Source organism: Euleptes europaea, chromosome 6 (assembly GCF_029931775.1).
Source record: "Euleptes europaea isolate rEulEur1 chromosome 6, rEulEur1.hap1, whole genome shotgun sequence".
In the NCBI taxonomy this organism is placed as follows: domain Eukaryota; kingdom Metazoa; phylum Chordata; class Lepidosauria; order Squamata; family Sphaerodactylidae; genus Euleptes; species Euleptes europaea.
In genome coordinates, this window is record NC_079317.1 from 73,519,062 (window position 1) to 73,540,074 (window position 21,013).

Sequence of the window (21,013 nt, forward strand, 5' to 3'; positions counted from 1 at the left end):
TGGCCAGGGCAGAAACCCGACTGGAATGGGTCCAACACCAATGCTTCATCCAGGAATCTCTGCAGCTGCTCGGCGACCTCTCTCTCAATTACCTTGCCCAGAAATGAAAGATTTGAGACTGGGCGGTAGTTGGCTAGATCTTTAGGATCTATTGATGGCTTTTTAAAGAGCAGTTGTACCACGGCCTCCTTTAAAACCTCCGGGAAGGTCCTGGAACTGAAAGACAGGTTAATAATCTCTCGCAGAGGGCCCAACACTGCCTCCCAACTGGCCTTAACCAACCAGGAAGGGCATAGGTCAAGGAGGCATATGGTAGGCCTAACAGCCAAATTAGTAGTTAAATTTGGTTGTTTGTTCAAAGACGTCAAATACCTAATACTCTAAATACTTGTGCTGGGAGAGAGCTACCAAATGCTATTTCTGTGTAGTATTCTTTCTTAGCAGCCTTCACCGCCATCTTATAGGCTTTCATAAACATCCTATGAGATGTTCCTGCAGCCTCATCGCGAGTTCAACACCAGACTTGCTCTAGCCGTCTAAGCGCCCCCTTCATCATCCAGAGGCCCTCAGTGTACCAAGGGGCCTGGGTTCGGGGCGAAGAGGGCATATGGGTGTGATTTCATCAATGGCAGCAGAGAGCCAGCTTTACCAGTCATCCACCAACATATTGAGAAAATCACCGGGGGGATAGGATCCCACAGAGTCCTCTGGAATCTCATTGGATCCATGAGTCTCTGCGGGCGAGCGTAAATCGGCTCAGCTCCCAAATAGGCAGGGAGTCCCTCCCCCCCCAAAACAGGCCTTCAGGACTTCGTGGTCTGACCATGGAACTTCCTCTTTTGGCATCAGACCCAGACCCACCCCTTCCACAAAGATCAGATCTAGCATGTGGCCCGACTGATGTGTAGAGTCCGAAATAACTTGGGAGAGCCCCAGAGCTGCCATGGATGAGACCAGGTCTGAGACATGCGATAAAGGAGAGGATTCAGCACGAACATTGAAGTACACCAGTGTCAGTAGCCTGGGGAACTCCAAGGCCCAGCCTGCCACCGCTGCCTCTAGCAAGCTTGATAGGTTATCTGCCGGTGCGTTGGGCGGCCGGTACACCAGACAGCCAAGCTCTCCTCCGCTTCCCACGCCAGGCCAACACATTCAGTGCCTGGGATCTCTGGACTGGGTAGGGCCCTGAAGGAGAAAGCCTCCCGGATGAACAAAGGCCACCCCGCCCCCCAGGCCCGTAATCCAGGATTGATGGAGGACTGAGAAGCCGGGGGAGGGAGGTGAGTTCTTTCAGGGCGACAGTTTTGCCCTCCTGCACCCCTATCTCAGCAAGCCAGGTCCACACCCTGCATTACAAAATAGTTCTACAGGGTGGCGGTCTTATTGCTAATGGACCTTTTACATGATATGCAATCACTGACCATTAACACAATTCCGACTTTAGGTGCCCTGTGACAGTCTGGAGCCTCCGACTCAAAGCTTCCCATTGTTTCCAATCTCCTGTCCATATATGACTCACCTTTATATCTCCATCTTTTGTAATCCTGAATTATAATTTAATCAAAAACTGCCCTTTTCCTGGTGCCATTTAGTCAGTTCTATAGTTTTCTTTTGATTACTCTCAAGTATTCCTTTATCCTCTGTCCTAATCTTTTGATTCCTGAAAAGAACCCATTTTATGGCATGGGCCAAAAACGGTATAACTAACCTGACTTTAGAGCCAGGAAAGAGAGAGTCTGATCTTGGATACCAGCTGAACTGCGACAGATTCTCAACATACATTGGGCCCCCACCCCCTTCTTCCAGGTAATCTTTGTGGTCCCTCTTGACCTATTTTCCAAACCGCTCGTCCAAGAGCCATACAAATCCATTAACCGTAATTCCACATGGGTTTTCTTTCCCCTGAGGGGCAGTTATGGAACCCCCATATTCAATTGGGCCCTGGGGCCAGGGATGGTGGGCACGTGTGGACGAACCCTTTCTCCTATACCTCTTTCCTGCTGCAAATTGTACTCCACCTCTCCAGAACTTCTATTTGCTTTACAGGGCAGAACATACAGGTTCTGCATAGCAACTAGGAGAGGGAGGATTTGAATAGGGAAACTAGTATACCTCCTTCCTAGGGTTGCCAACCTCCAGGTGGTGGCTGGAGAAATCCTGCTATTACAACTGATCTCCAGGTGACAAAGATCAGTTCCCCTGGAGAAAATGGCCGCTTTGGCGATTGGACTCTATGGCACTGAACTCCCTCCCCTCTTCAAACCCTGCCCTCCTGAGGCGCCACTCCCAAAATCTCCAGGTATTTCCCGACCCAGAGCTAGCAACCCTGCTCCTTCCACCAGCACTGTGGCTGCACTCAGAGCTGCTACCCCATTGCTTTTAACAAAAGAGGGGTAATATGACCATGGCTCTCCCTATGTCTCCTCCAGTCTGAACCCAAATCAAGTGGCAAAAGCCTTCAGCTGTTTCACACACACAAAAAAATTCCCAAAATCTCAAACAACACAGTGATCTCACAAACAATGAGTGCCCCCCCAATTATCTGAATTCTAAAACAGTATTGAAATACAGCAAAGCCCATTTCAGATGTTAGCATTCTATATGAATAAACTGTTGTGTGAGGGGATCTGTTCTTGTCTTTCATGCAACGTTGTCCACAAAATAGGTCTCTTCAAAACTTGTAAATGGCTTCCAGTCACTCTGTCTTCAAGATGGAAAAAGAACCGGGGGTGAGAGGTAGGGTTGCCAGCTCTGGGTTGGGAAATGCCTGGAGACGTTTGGGGTGGAGCCTGAGGAAGGTGGGGTTTGGGGAGGGACTTCAATGCCATAGAGTCCAATTGCCAAAGGGGCCATTTTCTCCAGGGGAACTGATCCCTATCGGCTGGAGATCAGCTGTAACAGCACGAGTTCTCCAGCTAGTACCTGGAAGTTGGCAACCCTTGTGAGTTGGCAGCATGTTGGCAGCACCCCCCCCCCAAAAAAAAGTAGGGAGAAGTGTTATGAACCCCCCTTCATCTTCTCCTTCCACCCGGCAGTTCATCCACTGAAACGCGTTTGAAGTAGTTTTGGGTTGTTTTTTGCCGGACCAAGGATGCACGCGATAGCACACTTTGCTTCGTTTTTTGAACGAGAAAATGTTCGCTTTGGCTATTTATGCACGGGAGCTCACACCCTGCCAGAAAAAGAGTTTTGTTAGTCTTTAAGGTGCTCCTGGACTCTTGCTCCTTTCTACTACTGCAGACAGACTAACACGGCGACCCACTGGGAATTACGCACGGGAGGTTTTGCCTTGGGTTTGCCGCTCTCCAGATGCACATTTTCCCCATCCGAAGTCTCAAAACTCTGCATAGGGGCTTATTGTTGCCTTTTGAGACTTCGGATGGGGGGGAAAACGTGCATCTAGAGAGCGGCACATCCAAGGCAAAAGCCTCCCGTGCGTTTCTGAAGGCGAAGCAGCGGCCGCCGCTCCGCTCGCGAAAACGCCTTTGCGGTCACAGAACTTGGGCGTGAGCCCCAGGAGGGAGACCCACCAAGAGCCTCAACAGGAAAAGGGCGGGGAGCACACCCGAGGGGAGAGCGCGCGCGCCAGCAGCCTCCCGGTCTCTGTTCTTCCCCCCCCCGTGACGTAACCCACGCGAGTCATCCGATCCCCAAAGCGCGGCAACGTGCGCAGACCCTGACTCACCGCTTTCCGCTCCCTCCCGCCGCTTCCAGGGCCCCAGGGAGGCGCCTTCCCTTTAAGGGCAAGGGCAAGAGTCCAGGAGCACCTTAAAGACTAACAGAAACGTTTTCTGGTAGGGGACGAGCTTTCTGCATAGCAGCTAGGAGGAAAGCTCGTCCCCTACCAGAACATATTTTTGATAAAGGTGCTCCTGGACTCTTGCCCTTGTCTACTACTGCAGACAGACTCACACGGCGACCCGCTGTGAATTCCCTTTAAGGGCAACAGCCCTTCTCCCCCCATTCCCCCGCCAAGGCTGCCCCCCTCCGGCTTTATTTTTTTTTTTTGTCCGGCCGACAGAAAAGGCATCGTGGCCTTTCCCTCGGCGTCCCAGGGCGCAGCTGGCACAAGGCAGACCCCGCGTTGAGGGTGGCGCTCCGCCGCCGGGGGCTAAGGGCAGGGCGACGCCTCCGAGCGCATCCCCGGGGCCCCGAGGGAGGAGCGAGGCGTCGGGGGCGTGCGCTCCCGGCTCGGCCTCCTTCGGTCGGCTCCGGCCTCTCTGGAGCGGGGCGCGCTCCCTCCGCGGTCCCTTGCGGAGCCTCCCGGCCGCCGCTGCCATGAACCGGCTGGGGAGAAAAGACGGCGAGACCCTCATCGAGATGGCCCAGGCCACCGACGGCGAGTCGGGTGAGCGCCTTGCCGAGCTGACCCCGCCAGGGGAGGGGAGGGGAGGGGGGCTCCCCCGGGAGGGGCTGGCGCGGTCGCGCAAAGCGGGGGGAATCCCGGGCTTCCCCCTTGCGACCCGGCCCGCGCTTTCCCCCTCGCCCGCCCTGTGCCGGTGCTGAAGGCGGGCCGGGCCCGGGGCTTGACATAACGGTGCCGCCGGCCGGGGCGGGGCGCGGCTGGCTGGACGGACGGACGGACGGACGGTGGCGCGGCCCGGCCTGCTCGGCCTTCCTTCGCTCGCCGGCCGGGAATCCCGCTGCCGGGCGTTGCGGGGAGGAAACGCCGGAGGGTCACTTTTTCCTCTCGGGCGGGCTGGGAGACCCGCCCTGGCCAGGGGCAGGCGCGGGGCGTCCCCGCCGGCCGGGGCAGGAGGGCGGCTCCCTCGTCCCCTGGGAAAGCTCGGGAAAGGAACCAGCTTCGGGCCGCGGGCCGCTGCCTGCAGGGATCAGCATGCGTGTACGGAGATCAGAACGGGAGCAGTTGCACGTGTGGAGGCTGCTCGCCTCCGGCTGCGCTCATGCTCATTCCTTTTTAAAAAAATTTTTTATTGCTTTTATAATAAGACATACCTAAAAAGAAAAAAAAAGAAAAAAATAATAATAGTAGTAAAATCATAATCCAATACAATAATAATGTAAATAATAATGTATTAGTAGCGTAATAGTTCTCTGTATATGTTTTTGTGTATGTTTTGTTGTTGTATTGGCTCATGCTCATGTTGTTGTATTGGCTCATGGAAAGCTCCTTTCCAGGGCAGAATTCTGAACAGACCCTACTCAGACAGGATCTGCCCTTGCTCTTCTGGCTCTATTGACTCATTAGCCCATGCCCTTTGGGAAGGCCGCTTTGACGAGGAACTTGGATCGCACTATATTTCCCCCCTTTTAACATACAAATCCAGTGCCTCTGTGACTGACATAATGCCTTTTTTACTAAGCGATAGGGACCCCAAGGCTACATTCTCAGTGGCAAGATTTGTTTCAATCCTTATATCCCTCCAACACTAGATATATGCTGCTCAAGATCAATTGATCAAGGAGCAAGGGATAAAAGGAAAGGAAAGCTCCTTTCCATCTAGAATCGGCCCACAAAGGAATCCTGGATGGGCATGACAGTGCACTTCAGTGTAGCCAAAAGTACTAGAAGCACATCTGTTCCCCAAAGAGAAAGTAAAAGTGGAGGGCACCCAGAAATGCCAAGAATTCATGCTTTGAAAGTTCGGGGGGGGGGGGGTAAAGCTGGTATTTTATCATTAATTTTAGCCAAAACCTAAGCCAGAAACGCTTTCAAGTGCCTTTTTAGCCAAAATTTAGGCCCGAAGCACTTCCAAATGCTAGATCTGAGTGATATAGTCTCAATAATCGAGAATGTGCTAATGAATCTGTTTTGAGTGGATTTCTCTTACCAGTGAGTATTACAACCAGCCTCATATATCTAGAATTAAAATAAATATTTTCTTTTTTATTAATATTTTATGTAGAAAGAAAATATCTTCTTGTAGGAGTAACCAACATATTACAAACTTAATTCAATTTTATTAATAATGGAAGTCCATAAGTGATCAAAAGACAAAGAATACTTGTCTGTATCTATAGATATAGATACAATAGGTGTGTGTATATATATATAGTTGTATGTATGTATATAATGTATCAATGTATTTGATAAAAGCTACTAGCAACAAAGAAATATCTACATACACACATAAGTGTGGATATTTCTTTGTTGCTAGTATCTTTTATCAAATATAATGATACAATGTATCAAGTATATTGTATCAAATAGAAGTTCTTATTTTTATATAATAGATGGCATGATTGTATTTGTGTACTGAGAGACGTTTTCTAGCTGTATTAATTGAGATCCGTTAAACAATTATGCCAGGAATTAAATTTGGGACCTTTTTCATGTAAAGCATGGAGGTACCCATTTTCTACCTTTGTCTGTTCTTCATCTGTTGGGCAAAGACTGCATGTGCACTATTAAATCTCCCACTTGTGTCTTTGGATTAGGCCACGTTTTTCACTTTTGCTGTGTTAGCAGCCCAAAGATCCCAAGTAGAACAAGTAGCTTGCAAGAATTAAAACCCAACACAACTAATTAAGGTGCAATACAAAATGCTGCTGGGAAGAATGTGGCTCTCAGCTGTACTGGGGACTACGCATGATGGCAAGATGCTTGGCTACTGGTTTCCCCCCTTCTGGTGGCCTCATGCTGCCGGGTGGGAGATTGATTCTGAGGTGGAACTGATTGTAGGCATGATGAAAGAGACGTAAGAAACCATAAATAGTCTCTGATAATTCCTTCCTTTTTCTGCACTTCCTCATTTGAGAGAAGGGATGGTTCTCCAGAGATGATTTTAATGTAATGTTTAATGCTTGGGGAAGCACTTTTAAAAAGCAATCCCAAGTACTCATTGAAAAGGTTGTGTTGGAACCAGTTACCTATGCTATATTTCTGGGGACAACTTCATCCTAGTTTCCTATGCATGAGGCTGTGGCTCAGTGATAGAGCATCTGCTTGGCATGCAGAAGGTCCCAGGTTCAATCCCTGACATCTCCAGTTAAAGGGACTAGGTAAGTAGGTGATGTGAAAGACCTCTGCCTGAGACTCTGGAGTGCCGCTACTGGTCTGAGTAGACAATACTGACTTTGATGGACCAAGTGTCTGATTCAGTTTAAGGCAGCTTCATGTGTGTTCAACTTCCCTGCATGCCAGCTTTTGGGGAGGGGCTGTGGCTCACTGGCAGAGCATCTGCTTGGCATGCAGAAGGTCCCAGGTTCAATCCCCGGCATCTCCAATTAAAGGGACTAGGCAGGTAGGTGATGCGAAAGACCCCTGCCTGACACCCCGGAGAGCTGCTGCTAGTCTGAGTAGACAATACCGACTTTGATGGACCAGGGGTCTGATTCAGTATAAGGCAGCTTCATGTGTTCATGTGTACCAACATTGCAACTTCCAAGCTGCTTTACACCCATCCCTGGTAAAATTTACTCTTTAAGGTGCCACAAGACTCTTTAGAGGCTTGGATGAAAAAGAACTGGAGACTTACAGTGTCTCTAATCTTTATATTATTTTAAAATATGCAGGTGGTGCATAAGTGAAGAAATGAGCTGCCTCAACAAGGCAACATTTTCCTATCCAAATTGCCACTCCCAAGTTGCCCCATCCCATGGTAAAATTGCTGTATAGGCTAAAACAATGGGGAGGTGGAGATTTTCAGTGGGGAAACTGCATGAGAAGAAAGAATGACATCACCCCACCTCGAACAGTCTCCCCTTTTAAATAGCCAGTAAATGGTTGTTGCCAAGAAAGCACTTTGAAACGGTCACATGTTCCTCATTTATATGAGATTCAGGTATTCCCCCCAGGAAAATGCTTCTGCTTCAAGGAGAGCAAGTTTTACTGCACTCAAATTTCAATATATTATTCTTGAGAAAATTCAGATCCTTACCCATTTACTGGGGTCATTTTGATTTACTGTTTGTGATATGGTTGTGTAAGTGTCACCAGCATTTTTTTGAATAGTGCTCCCTTTCCCCCAACCATAATACCATGAGAGTGACCTTAAGACCAGTGTTTAACTAGTAAAGAGGGGGAATTGCACAAGAAATGAAATAGACTAGCTTTAAGGCCAGAGTCATTTATACATGTGACACTAAAAGTGCCTTTGAGACTCTCTGACTTGACTATGCTAATGCAGGATAATAATTTTACATGCAGGCTTTCTCCCTTCTTGGTCATAAAGGCCATCGCACAAAATTGTTCACTCAGAGGCAATTGCTGTATGTCTCAGGTCATCAGAGGACTGGCTAAATTGTACTGCTGTGAAATCTGTGAAACGTTGTGAAACATTGCAACGAATCAGTTATAGTGTACAAAAGGTAAATGGCAACTGTCTGCTGAGTTTCAGCTCATTCCTGACAGGAGCAGTGGCTGGGGACGGCATAGCGCAGTGCCTCCAATGAGGTTTCCCAGGTGCTGCAAGGCTAAAAAAGGGTATTTAAAAAAACTTGAAAAAGGGGGGGGAGCCCCATTGAAAACAGCGATGCTGTGCCAAGAAAAAGGTGGTGCGGCACTACTGCTGCTTCAGGGGGCATTCCTGGCTTGGATTCCCCCTCCCCCGAAACACCCTAGGAACACCTCTCAGGACGTTGACGCAGGGACTTGCACCGGGAGGAGGATGCACCTGTGTCCAAGGGCCACTCTGCCGCCGCGCTCTAAGGGCCAGTTTACCAGTGTCCATGTCAGTTTGCACGGCGCAGATGGCATGACGTTGGAGTCATTACGCCTCCTAAGGCGATTCGGCCCACAGCCCCAGGAATGGGCTGTTTGTTGATTAAGGGAGGGTGAATACAAGTACCGGTGACAAGTTATTGTGTTCGTATAGTCCATCAATTTCAGTATATTTTTCCTGTCAGAACATTGGCTTTCTTTGTTTTAAAGGCTCCAGTATAGGTATCATATAACAGAAACAGCCAGAACGTTCTTTCATTAAGTAGTATCTCTATATATTCTTTTGGCTTAGGGAAATTATTATACATTCATGTCAGCAATGAATTAGCTTTAAAAGTCTTATTTTCCAATATTCAAATTTTAAAAAATGGTTATTTTCCTATCAGCATTTTTTAAAAAAACCTATATGTTTATTTTCTTGGCAATTTATATATTTCATACAGCAGAACTGCTGATAAAATTGTACTTTGTGTATAATCAAGAAGGCCTGTTGGTTGTGTAGCTATCTTATCAAAAGGCAGGGCACATTCCTGAAGCTGTCTTTCCATTTGCAAACCACAGTATTGCATCTCTGTCTGGCCAGATGGGCTGATTGTGCAAGTTTCAGTGTCTTTGTGAATCAGTAGGCAATAGACCAGGAAGAGCAGGTATTGTAATGCCTTAGTTTTAAGAGTTTGCTTCTTTTAAAGGACTACAACCTTATATTTGCATGAATTCATCATCCTGGTAGATTTTTTTTTTTTTTTTGAAAACACTCACATTAAAATAGACAAAGTTGCTATTCTCCTTGGTATCCACATGCGTTCGAACTTTTGGCATATTCTGCAGGATAAATTTGTATCTCACAGTATGGAATCAGATAGTTCAGGAGGTGAATCAGTTGCAGAGAAAATTGTGATATACTATTGGAGTGTTACTGTCAGAAGAAACTGTGCTAGCAACCATATTTAGAAGAGTTGGTAGTTTTCCCCCCTGAAGTTTACAAACAGAAATAACTGACTGTTTATTTTTAAGTCTGCACATGTAAATCTAAGTTTGAACTTTTAATGGATAATATTTATAAAGAGAATGCTGTAGTAAGTAATTAGTTCACACATTAATAAACACAGAGAAAGGGAGTTTCCTGCATAGAAGGGGGAGGGAATCTTTGTGCCTAAGGGTGACCAAATATAGCCTTAGTGAAGAGCTGAGTCATGAGACGTTTAACGAAAAGTAACTCTTATCGCTTTCCTGTCTTTAATGCAGAAAGTAAAGCATTTTTGTAAAGAGTTTCAATTACATTAAATGACTTGACAATAGATCTTTGACTTTTGGATCAGTACAGATGTTCACTCAAAATCTAGTAGTGATTTTAAAACTGATCTTACAGCCTTAATATCCATAATGATTAATGGCCTTGAGAGAGAGATTGGGCCTTGAGATGACTGACTGATTCATTTCCTTCCCTGATTCTGTCATGTCCTGTCCCTCCCTACCGCTGCTTTACCATCCTGGACCATTCTGTGTTGCTATAGCAATCTGAAATGCCAACCCAAAATATTTTTTATGTTGCAAGACATAAGTCTTTAAAAAAAAAAAAAAAAACACCTTTAAAAAGGTTCTTATACTTTTCTGCTAACCTGTGGCTTTCCCTTGGTTTGCAGAAATCTGCACCATAGTCCCTTTTGTGTGTGTGTGTGTGTGTGTGTGTGCGCCATCAAGCTGTCTTATGGTGCTCCTGTAGGGTTTTCAAGGCAAGAGACATTCGGTAGGGTTTGCCATTGCCTGCCTCCGCATCACGACCCTGGTATTCCTTGGCGGTCTCCCAGCCAATCTCTGCCAGGGTCAGGGCTGAGAGAGTATGATTGGCCCAAGGTCACCCAGCAAGCTTCTGTGGTTTGGGTGGGGATTTGAACCTGGGTTTCCCAGATCCTAGTCCGACACCTTAACCACTACACCATGCTGGTTCTCACTCTATACTTGGTGAGCCCATTATATGGACTTTTTTGATCTGCATGGTGGGGCCATCCATGGCTATTAGATATATAGTACCCAGTATTTATTCGTTGTATTTAAATACTTTTTTATGAAGTGATTTATATTTGTAGAAGAGGCATCAGTTTAACCAATAAAAACCGAAGGAAAGGTGTCCAGGAATGTCTGGCTGCTCCAGCCTTCTTTTTAGTCCTTTTGGTTGTGCTTGTCCTAGTGTTCAGAGCAGCTGAACTTTAATGACATGCTAATATGTTTAATGTAGACTAACACCATTTTGATAGAGTGAAATTTAGAATAGAGAAATGTTTGGAGGGGAAGTCTTTCTCTCCCCCATCCCGAGACAACAAGCATTTGGTACTTTGTAGGGGGAAAGTTGCTTGTGGAGAGGACGGGTGATAGAGAAGTACTCAATTCCCCACTACTTTCCCATTCTAAATATTACGCTCTCAAACCACTTTCTTGTATTTTAAATGCTACTTTTCCAGGAAGAAAAAGTTCACAGCAGCTTGCAACATACAACCCACCACAACTATCTAATAAAATCAATTATATAAGTATCTAACAATTAAGTCATAGGTAATAACCAATATTAGTGGGAGGGGGGATCAAAAATCAAACAGTGTTGCTGGAAATGGGAGAAGACACCAATGGCGAATTTAAGCCTTTCTAAAACAAAGGTAACAGGTCAATTATTTGGCTGTACCAGGAGGTCATTCCACAGCCTCTAGGGCTACAACTTTAAGTGTTCTGTTTCTAATGCTGTTTGTTTTACACATACTGATGAAACATGAATCAGGGCCTAATTAGTTGAACAGAATCGGTGGGGGCATTAGCATGACTACATTAGCATGTGTAGTCATAGCCCCTCACTAATCCATAGGACAATACTTTTAGATAGGTCAGGATATTTATTCCCCGACCTATACTTATGGAAATGTATGTTCAGTTCATTAAGCATCTCTCAGAATAATGAACTTTCTCATGGGATGGTGATTAAGCAAAGATGACATTGTTTTTGCATTCATTATGATGCCTCAACCTTACAACAGTAGTCTCAGTATGTACACATTGAAGATGATGACTATTAGAATCATAATTGCTGCAGTTTTTACCAAGTGACTATAAAAAAAGATCTGATATGCAATGGCCAATTAGATCACTGATGGATATCTCCCCCAATGTAACAATATTAAATTGTGAGGAAAACAAATACAAGGAAAGGGAAAGAGAGACAGAAAGAAAGAACCCACACTGGTTGGTGGTGGTCGTTTCCCATAATGGAGCAGGGTGATAAATGTCAACACTTTATAACATGGATATTGGATACTGGTTTTGTTAAAGGGAATGGGAGTTTGGTTTTATTTGGGGGGTATTTTGGTCTGTTTCCATGCCAGCTTTCAAATGGTTTATCTGCAAGCCGTAACAGCTGGTTAAATATTTGTGACAGACATTGCTCAAATATGTTTGGCACAGGCATTGTCTATAGGCTAGGAGAATCTCCCTCAACTGACAGTAGATGTCAACTACAGATGGATTTAACACATAACAGTTAGACCTTGGAGCAGTGTAATATTACTCGGCATTTATTATATAGTACTTCAGAGTGTTCAAAGCATTTCAGTATTTCATATATACTATCCTCGTAGGCTTTACAATGGCCCTGAAATGTAGGTCTATTATCCTTGTAATTGTTGTGAAACTACGAAATAGTGGCTTGCCTAAGGCAACACAAGGAATCCATAATAGATGAGGGAGCTGAACTACGGTAGGTGTTTCAGACACTCAGTTCATTCTCTTGGCTGCTACACTAGGAAGCAACTAGAGCCACAACTTTGAGAACTGGGCCTTAAAAACTGCTTCCTGCAGCATGAAGAAGAAGAGTTGGTTTTTATATGCCGACTTTCTCTACCACTTAAAGAAGAATCAAACAGACTTACAATCTCCTCCCCTTCCCCTCCCCACAACAGACACCTTGTGAGGTAGGTGGGGCTGAGAGAGCTCTAAGAGAGCTGTGACTACCCCAAGGTCATCCAGCTGGCTTCATGTGTAGGAGTGGGAAAACCAACCACCAGATCAGTGTCCACCACTCATGTGGAGGAGTGGGGAATCAAAACCACTGCTCCAAATCACCACTCTTAACCACTACACCACTCTGGTTCTCACCCCGCTGGCTCCTTTGTGTTCATTTAGGTCAGCTAGTGCAAGTGCGTAGCACAAGAGTGACACAGGGACACAGAGCTGCTATTTGAGAAGGACTACAAGAAAAAAATGAAAAGAAACCAGCTATCCCTGAGTTTTTGAGGTCATAAGCCGCTATTGGAACTTGGAAGAGAGAATCTGCTTCCTTTTCTGGAATTTGTTGAGTGTGGGGGTTTGTTAAATTTTGCAACTCTGGTTAAGCTAATCTTTGTGGGGAGGGGGTTTGAAGCAATATTCTGAGCTCTTGGCTGAAAATAGAGGACATTAAAAGAACTGATCCACATTTGTTCCTTAGGCAGAATAGCTGCTCTTTTTGTTAATGAAGACAATTTAAAAGAAACAAAAGACATATGAAAGTTCCTTAAATGTGTGTGTGTATTTAAAAATCTATGTGGTTAATTAAGTTGTCTCATGCTCCTGATATGATCATCCCCCCCCCCTCTTTGGTATCTATTGCTGATAAAGAGTTCCAGAAGTCCCACCCTGGAGAAGCATCTATCTTTAGGCGTGGTGCAGTTTTATAGCACCAAGAGATCAGGTGGCCTTTCTCAACAGGTCTATTTGGTAGCTGGGGAATTTGACTATTATCAAACGTGGTGAAATAGTAGAAGCTCCAGAGCCATAGAAGCTGGAAAGCAGCACTGCTAAATTTAACTTTTATTCTGGCCTTTAATTTTCCCATAATTTGACTTTGAAAATATACAAGGATCTGTGGTTTGTTATTCAAGGTTTAAAACTATAAGCTAGGAGATCCGAAAGACTAGAATTAGCAAATTCCAAGTAACCCTGAAATGTATCATGCTGACAAATACAAGTTAAAAGTGGATGATCAAAGAAAAAAATCTTTGCAAGGCCACAGTGGTAACTATTAGTGGAAAGTACTTCAGGGAGATATGGATTATGCTCCTACTGTTTAAAAAGTATGCTTACGTTTGATACCATGGACCATGATCTAACTCTTATTTCTATTGATCAGCCTGTTCCAGATGATCTAGGATTGTCATTGAATGATCTGCAAACTCTCTGAAGAAGCTTGCATAGAAATGCCATAAGTAGATTAAAAAGGGAATAAAAATTGATTGCAAACAGTAGGGGGGAAATGATTGCATTTTTATACTACAAATAAATTATAATGGTTCTGTGTTCAAATTGGTATAGAATGGGCAGCGTATTCCTAAAGGGGGGTATTTCTGCAGCATCCGGGAGCAGCAGAGAGAGAAATAAATGTTGTGGGGGGTGGGGAGAGACTCAAATTATTCTGAAGTCCCCATAGGGGAAAGCAGGGCTACACCACCTAAAAAGGTGGCATGTCCACACCGCCGCAGGAGGGGTTGTTACTGGGGCAAAAGGGACTAGGGAGCTGCCTAAAGGCAGGTCCACCCCCGGGAACGCCTCCTGGGATGCCAGCACAGGGACTTGCGCTGGGTGAATGCCAGTGGGAGGCTGCACTGGTGGGGGAGGCCAGTGTAGCTCTGCAGCGCCCAGCCACCAGCGGAAATGCCTCCCGTGCTGGCGTAAGTGCCTAGTATCATGGGATAAATGGGCACTCAACACCAGCATGGGATCACATTGGCTTCTAAGGCGAGCCCCCCACCCCCCAGCAATGCACCCTAAGAGAGGTTGTTGTGTCCATGTATATAAAGCATTAAACAGGACCTGGAATAAGTCTAGGAATTGTGGACTGTACTGGAGAAGAGCATTGCATCTTGTGCAATTGGACAGAGAACTGAGAAAATGGAATTTGTGTGAAAAGACTGTCACTGAGGACTTTTTGATTGGTGGGGCTAGAAAAAAGTGATGTAGGCTTGGGCACAGGGGCAGCAGTAGAATTGTGTGACTTGAGGCTATTGGCCTGAAGAAGATCTATGTAACATACAACAGAACACATACCTGTAGCATTTCCACAAAGAGAATGTCCATCCGTGCTCTCATTCTGTTGGGCTTGGTAAGGAAGTCAGAGATTTGGTCTGAATCAGGAAGTTGGTCAAGTGTGGTGGGGAACAGGAACAAAAGTCAAAACCCTAAAAAAAAACCTGCCTCCACTTTCCCTCTTATAATTCTGCAACAAAAGGGGCTATAAAAATTAAAACTGGGAATTCAGAGAAACTAAAATTTGAAATAGATAAGTGACAATGATTATTATAGAGCTATAGTGCAAGAGCAATTTACTGGGTTTTTTAAGCTGGGGTGGCACCAGAGGAAACAAAATGTTGGGAAAATGGCACTAGCAAGAGGCTGATGATTGTAAGAAAAGCATCGATATGGGCAGGATCTTTGCAGCAGGAAAATGTGCATCATTCCTTCTGCACAACATGTGCTTTGACTATATCAGTATATATATTTATTGCGGTCAGTTGACCAGTCCTACATAACATTCAAAGCTCTAAAACATTCATGCTTCCAATCACCAAAAATACAAACATGGGAGCGCATACTAATGGTTAAAATTCAGTTTTGTTATATCTGGGCGTTCATCGTTAAGAAGAAGATTTACTTTATCTGCATCCGCGTAACCTGAGCTTTTCTCAAGAAGGGGGCCAAATATCTTACCACGCGCCTCATTATAGAAATTACACCTAAAATGAACATGCTCCACAGTCTCCAATTCACATGGACAAAGCCTTTGTGAATAGGGGATCTTAAAAATTTTTCCCTCCAAGATGGCTGAGGGGAGGGCTGAACAGAGTGCTAGAGTAAAGGCTCTCCTGGTGAATGCTTCTAATCTTGAAAGATATTCTGCAGGACAGACTTGATATTTGATGTTGGCTGGTGCTCTATATAAGGGCACACGCCCCAGATCCATTTGTCTTTCTGTATCTATTATTCTTTGTTTTACTGCAGCTACATAACCCAGTGCCAATAAATTTTGAGGTGAAAAACCAAGAACTAACATGTGCTTTGTCTATATTTAAAAAAAAATTCAGAGTAAAGCAAGTTGGGAAGGAGACACTTGCACGCCATTCTCCACTGACAACAGACCATTATCCTTGATACAGTAGATTACTCCACCCATATTTGTTCTACCAGGACCCTCAAGAAAGTCAGAACAGCCATGCATGCGCACGCACACACACACACGCAATCAAGGGAGACAGAAATTATTGGGTTTAAAGCCAAGGTGCTCTATTTCATGGGCTCCCCATGAATATGATCCAGAAACATCCGCTGGTGCATAACATGGCATCCTGTTTGTTATCAGAGGCTAGTTATCGGGACCATTTTACATCCATTCTGAGGTCCCTTCATTGGCTTCCTATTGATTTATGGTTCCAGTTCCAGGTGCTGATATTCACTTTTAAAGCCCTTCATGTCCTGGGGCCCACATACTTGAAAGACAATGTGCCTTTCCATGTTCCCATGGGACAGCTTCATTCTTCCCACTAAGGTCTGTTTTCATCCTCCTTGCCTAAGGCATGTTCTGCAATGGCCAGGGCTTGGGCTTTTTCTGTGGCTTTGGAACAGCCTACCCAAATTCTTCGGGGGGTTCCTAACCTCTTGGCTTTCTGCCTAGAATGTAAAACGGAATTATCCTGGAGAGTTTGGGGGGCAATCTAACTCTTGGCTGTGAACAGGGTAATATGATATTAGACATTATTCTGTATTTATTGTATATGTATTAGCTGTGAACATTGTGATTTTTAGATTAGTTAACTACCTTGAAATAACCTTAGTTTGTATTCATTGTTTTTAAGTTTAATGTATTTTATACATTAAAGGAGAGCCAGCATGGTGTAGTGGTTAACAGCGGTGGTTTGGAGCAGTGGACTCTGATCTGGAGAACAGTGTTGGTTTCTCCACTCCTACACACGAAGCCAGCTGGGTGACCTTGGGCTAGTCACAGTGTCTTTGCCCCACCTACCTCACAGGGTGTCTGTTGTGGGGAGCAGAAGGAAAGGTGATTGTAAGCCTGTTTGATTCTTCCTTAAGTGGTAGAGAAAGTCAGCATATAAAAACCAACTCGTCTTCTTATAGTTCAGTGGATACAGTTTTAATGCATTTTATTTATTGCTGTAATCCACCTTGGGCCCTCAGTTGTAAGGAGACAGGTGGGTTTATAAATATTTTGAATGAATGAATGAATGAGAAGGTAAGAGCCAAGTCAAATGATAACACCCCCCCCCCCCGCCGCCGCCTGCATCCATACTACCATATGAATGCAGGTTTTGGGAGGTTACATCACTCAAACTAGTTACCTACTCTGTGATGGGGGAGGGTTTTTGTTTGTTTGTGTAAAGCCTGTTATCACGCCTATGGTTTGCCAGCAGGATCCTTTATCTAGGAACAGGACTTTGTCCTTGCACAACTTTCTATCTTTTATGATGTGAAGAAAAGGCAAAAAGTTTCTTCTTTCTTCCCCCCTGAATGTGGCTCAACAATCAAATTCCCACCCCAAAGTTGTTCCAAGGAACATCGTTACTTGCACAGGATTCACAAGCGTGGGTCACATTTCCAGAGATAGCAAAATATTCTACTTCTGTGCACATGTTGATTTGTCTACCTTCTCCTCCAAAACTGTTTTGCCACTCCTGACAAGACAGGCACTGCGTCAGGGACAAATAAGAGATATAGTTCAAAGAACAATCATTCCCCCACATATGGTGTCCCATTAGGACAGGGGTGGGGAACCTCAGGCCCGGGGGCCGTATGCGGCCCCCGAGGACATTTTTTTTGTGGCCCTCGGGAGCTCTGGGGCCCTGCCACAGAGGCGGGGCGCAGGGCGGTCCTCCCTGAGGGTGTTCCTGGGGCTGCGGCTTACAGGGGCGCTGCAGTGCCCTTTGGACCTCCTCTCGCCGACTGTCGGCTGTTGGTCGGCGAGAGGGGAGGGGGAGGGATGCTTCCCCTAAGGCTGCCCCCTACAGCCGCGGAGTGCAGGAACGCCACGGCACATTGTAAGCCCCTCTCGCTGCCTGTCGGCTGTTAAGCAGCGGGGGGGGGGGAGAGGCTAGCGGCTCCCGGCTACAAAGCATGCATGTGGGAGCCGATCGGGCTTCAGGGGGGGCCTTTTATGGACTCTGGGGGGGGGAGGGCATGGAGACTGGGACCTAATCGCTCGGGGCTCCGTGTGCCACGGGGTGTGTGTGTGTGTGTGTGTGGGCGGGAGAGGTGGGGAGGCTGGGGCCCGGTTGCGTGGGCTGGCATGCGCGGGTGTGTGCGCGTGGAGGGTGAGGCTTTTCTCTCTTTTCTTCCTCTTTTTCTGTCACTCTTTCTCCTTTCTCTCCCTCTCTCCCTCTTTTTCTGTCTCTTTGTTTGTCTCCCTCCGTCCTTTTCTTTCTTTCTTTCCCTCTGTGCTTTTTTTTCTTTCTTTCTCCCCCTCTCTCCATTTCTTTCTCCCTTTCTCTCTCTTTCTCCCTCCCTCCCTTTTCCTCTTTCTCTGTTTTCCTTCCTCCCTTGCCGATCGACTTGTTTGCTGGGGCCCACTGCTGGCTGCCCTCCCACCTGAGAGGGGGGAGTGGGGGCGCCCTGCAGGCCTTCTCTGTGTGGCCTCCCCTGGGGTTGCCAACCTCCAGGTGGTGGCTGGAGACCTGGCAACCCTAGCCTCTTCCCGCCCCACCGGGAGATCTACACCTGGTATGGCCCCCGAATGATTTTATAAATGTGCAAATGGCCCTTGGCAGGAAAAAGGTTCCCCACCCCTGCATTAGGAGCTGTACAGGATAATGTTATGGCTTTCTCCATATTGGGTAGAAATGAAACACCTTTTTGATATCAGCAGCCCTTGTACCAGTCCCCACCCTCATCTCTGACCAGCGGCCCAGAAATTGTGGCTAGGCTTTATAGCCAAGTGCAATTTTATACTCTCCAAGTATAAAGTTCAAACTCACCACAATGTTGTGGTGGAAAGTGCCATTAAGTTGCAGCCGACTTATGGCAACCTCGTGGGGTTTTCAAGGCAAGAGATATTTGGAGGTGACCCGGTCAGGGTCACTACAATATTACCTGTATTAATAAGAGACTAATCAGACTTTATGCTAACTATGTTAATAGATTAGATAGAGAAGCATTTCATTTGATTGGGAAGGCATGTGAAAAAAATCACATGCCCAGTGTCAACCCCTGCTCGCCTTTAATTTGTGCATCTTGTATAATCCCCTTTTAAAGCCAGCCACAAATCTACTCACCAAGTTCTACAGGTCAACCAATCTGCTCTCCTTGGACTTAATAAAGCTGGACACAGTCCCATGAAACTGGACTTCAAAAGCAGACACTGCTGGAGAGTGCAGAACAAAACATGAACTGTAGACAAGCCCCTGCACTGGGTGGCAGCTAGCGGCAGAACTGGCATGGGCAGAAAGTCCAAGAGGAATGGAGCCACCTTACCACACACCCTGTTTTCATCAACCTGCTTGGGCTTCCCACAAGTGAAGGATCCCCCCCCCCAAGCTTTTTCAATTCCTGGCAAGTGTCACAGACAGACTCGCTCCACTTTATACATCTTCCAGTGGACTAAAAAGTAGTGAAAAAAAGAGAAGGATGAATGAGTGGAAAGCTTACACTTAGTTGATGGAACTGGCATCTGATGAAATGAGCTTAGACTCACAGAAGCTTATACTCTGGAAACTGTGTTGGTCTTTAAGGTGCTACTGGACTCAAATTTTGTTCTACTACAGACTAACATGGCTACCCACCTGAAACCTACTTGATGGGTAGCGGGATGATAGAGAAGATCTAGGCTCTTATTAAGGGGAGTGGCATGGATCCAACCATCCTCCTGGGAACCTTCCTCCACCTTGAGGACCGTTCCACCAACTTGTTCCTTGTCTTCCAAAGGAAGGCTCCTTAGGCTGGAGAGAGGCTTCAAGCTTTGCTTAGTGGAGTGGTGGGATGGGGATAGAATCCAAGCCATTATGTGGAGTGAGGAGAGCAGGGTAGAAAGTCAGGAAGTAGAGGTGGATAGCTGGAAGGTAAGTAAAAAAGGTATGATTAAAAGGCAACGACTAGCCTGAAGAGGCTGTGGTATGCCAGTGAACCCAGATTCAAAAATCAAGCCAGGCAACTGGACCCTCCCCTGAACCCCACTTTGTGGTTGTGGAAATGGGCCAGCAAAGTTTTGACCTCAAAGTTGGAGTTGGTGGGACATGCAGGAAAGAAGAAGAGTGGAGTTGGTTTTGATATGCCAACTTTCTCTACCACTTAAAGAAGAATCAAACCAGCTTACACTCCCCTTCCCTCCCCACAACAGATATCCTGTGAGGTAGGTGGAGCTGAGAGAGCTCCAAGAGAGCTGTGACTAGCCTAAGGTCACCCAGATGGCTTCATGTGTAGGAGTGGGGAAACCAATCCAGTTCACCAGATTAGAGTCCACCTCTCCAAACCACCACTCTTCACCACTACACCACGCTGGCTCTCAAGAAATGATTGTGGTGGCTGCAGGAGGAACTGGCAGGAAATTGAAGCTGAGAGTGGGGAGTTCCCTATCTCATATTTTACTACAGGTCTCTTTTACCTCTTAATCGACTCATGTTGAACCTAGAGTTCCTCCATCCTCTATTATGCTTTCCTTCAGGACAATTTCTACCCTCCTTTCATTTTGTCCTTACCTTTCAACACCTTTTCTCCTACCCCTTTAGCTTCCTTTGCCATTACAGGGAGTTATTATTGGTGGAGCCTGTTGCCCAGCTGGCATGGGAGAAGGGTGGAAATTGGTTCAAACATTGTGCTCTGGCTTCAAGCTCTACACTCTTCCTGCCAGTGTTTCCAGCTTGTGAAACTGGAAAACACAGTTGCCACTGTCCCGTCAGTGAGCAGTTTTGTCTCTGACTGATTTGCATTTCTAGCAGCCAAATGGCAAACATTATCATGCTTATCGCTCTTGACCTTTAGGAGGCCCTTGAAGACAGTGCTATTCATGACAGCATTAGATTAGTTTGAGCTCTTCTGCCTAAGGGCAGATTTAAATGATTCATTTCAAACTAGTGGAGTTTATGTATAGTTGTGCTTTTGCTTACACTGTAAGCTACCTTGAGTTCCTGTAAGGTAGAAAGGTGGCTAATAAATGTTTTAAATAAATAAAACAAAAAACACAAAACTTGGTCTGGGAGCAAAGTATCAAGAATGAGTATTGTCATACTATTACAAGAATTGTCTGGAAAGAAATCATGACCATCAGAAACAGGTGCACGTGCTATGTTTTCTCACAAATTGAGGGTAGGATTCACAATCCAAACTCTGTTTAGTTTAGATAAATCCGATTGGCCATAATTGCTCTACTTGCCAGTA

General features: G+C 45.9%; 1 protein-coding gene across 1 annotated transcript in view; it reads left to right on the forward strand.

Moving 5' to 3' along the window:
- Positions 1-943: 943 nt before the first annotated feature.
- The window catches only part of ANO5 (anoctamin 5), a 73,967-nt gene continuing 53,897 nt past the window's right edge, over positions 944-21,013 (forward strand). Inside the window, exons 1-2 of the mRNA XM_056851928.1 lie at positions 944-1,085; positions 4,022-4,348. Coding sequence (XP_056707906.1) covers positions 944-1,085; positions 4,022-4,348 — 469 coding nt within the window. The remainder of the gene's footprint in view (positions 1,086-4,021; positions 4,349-21,013) is intronic.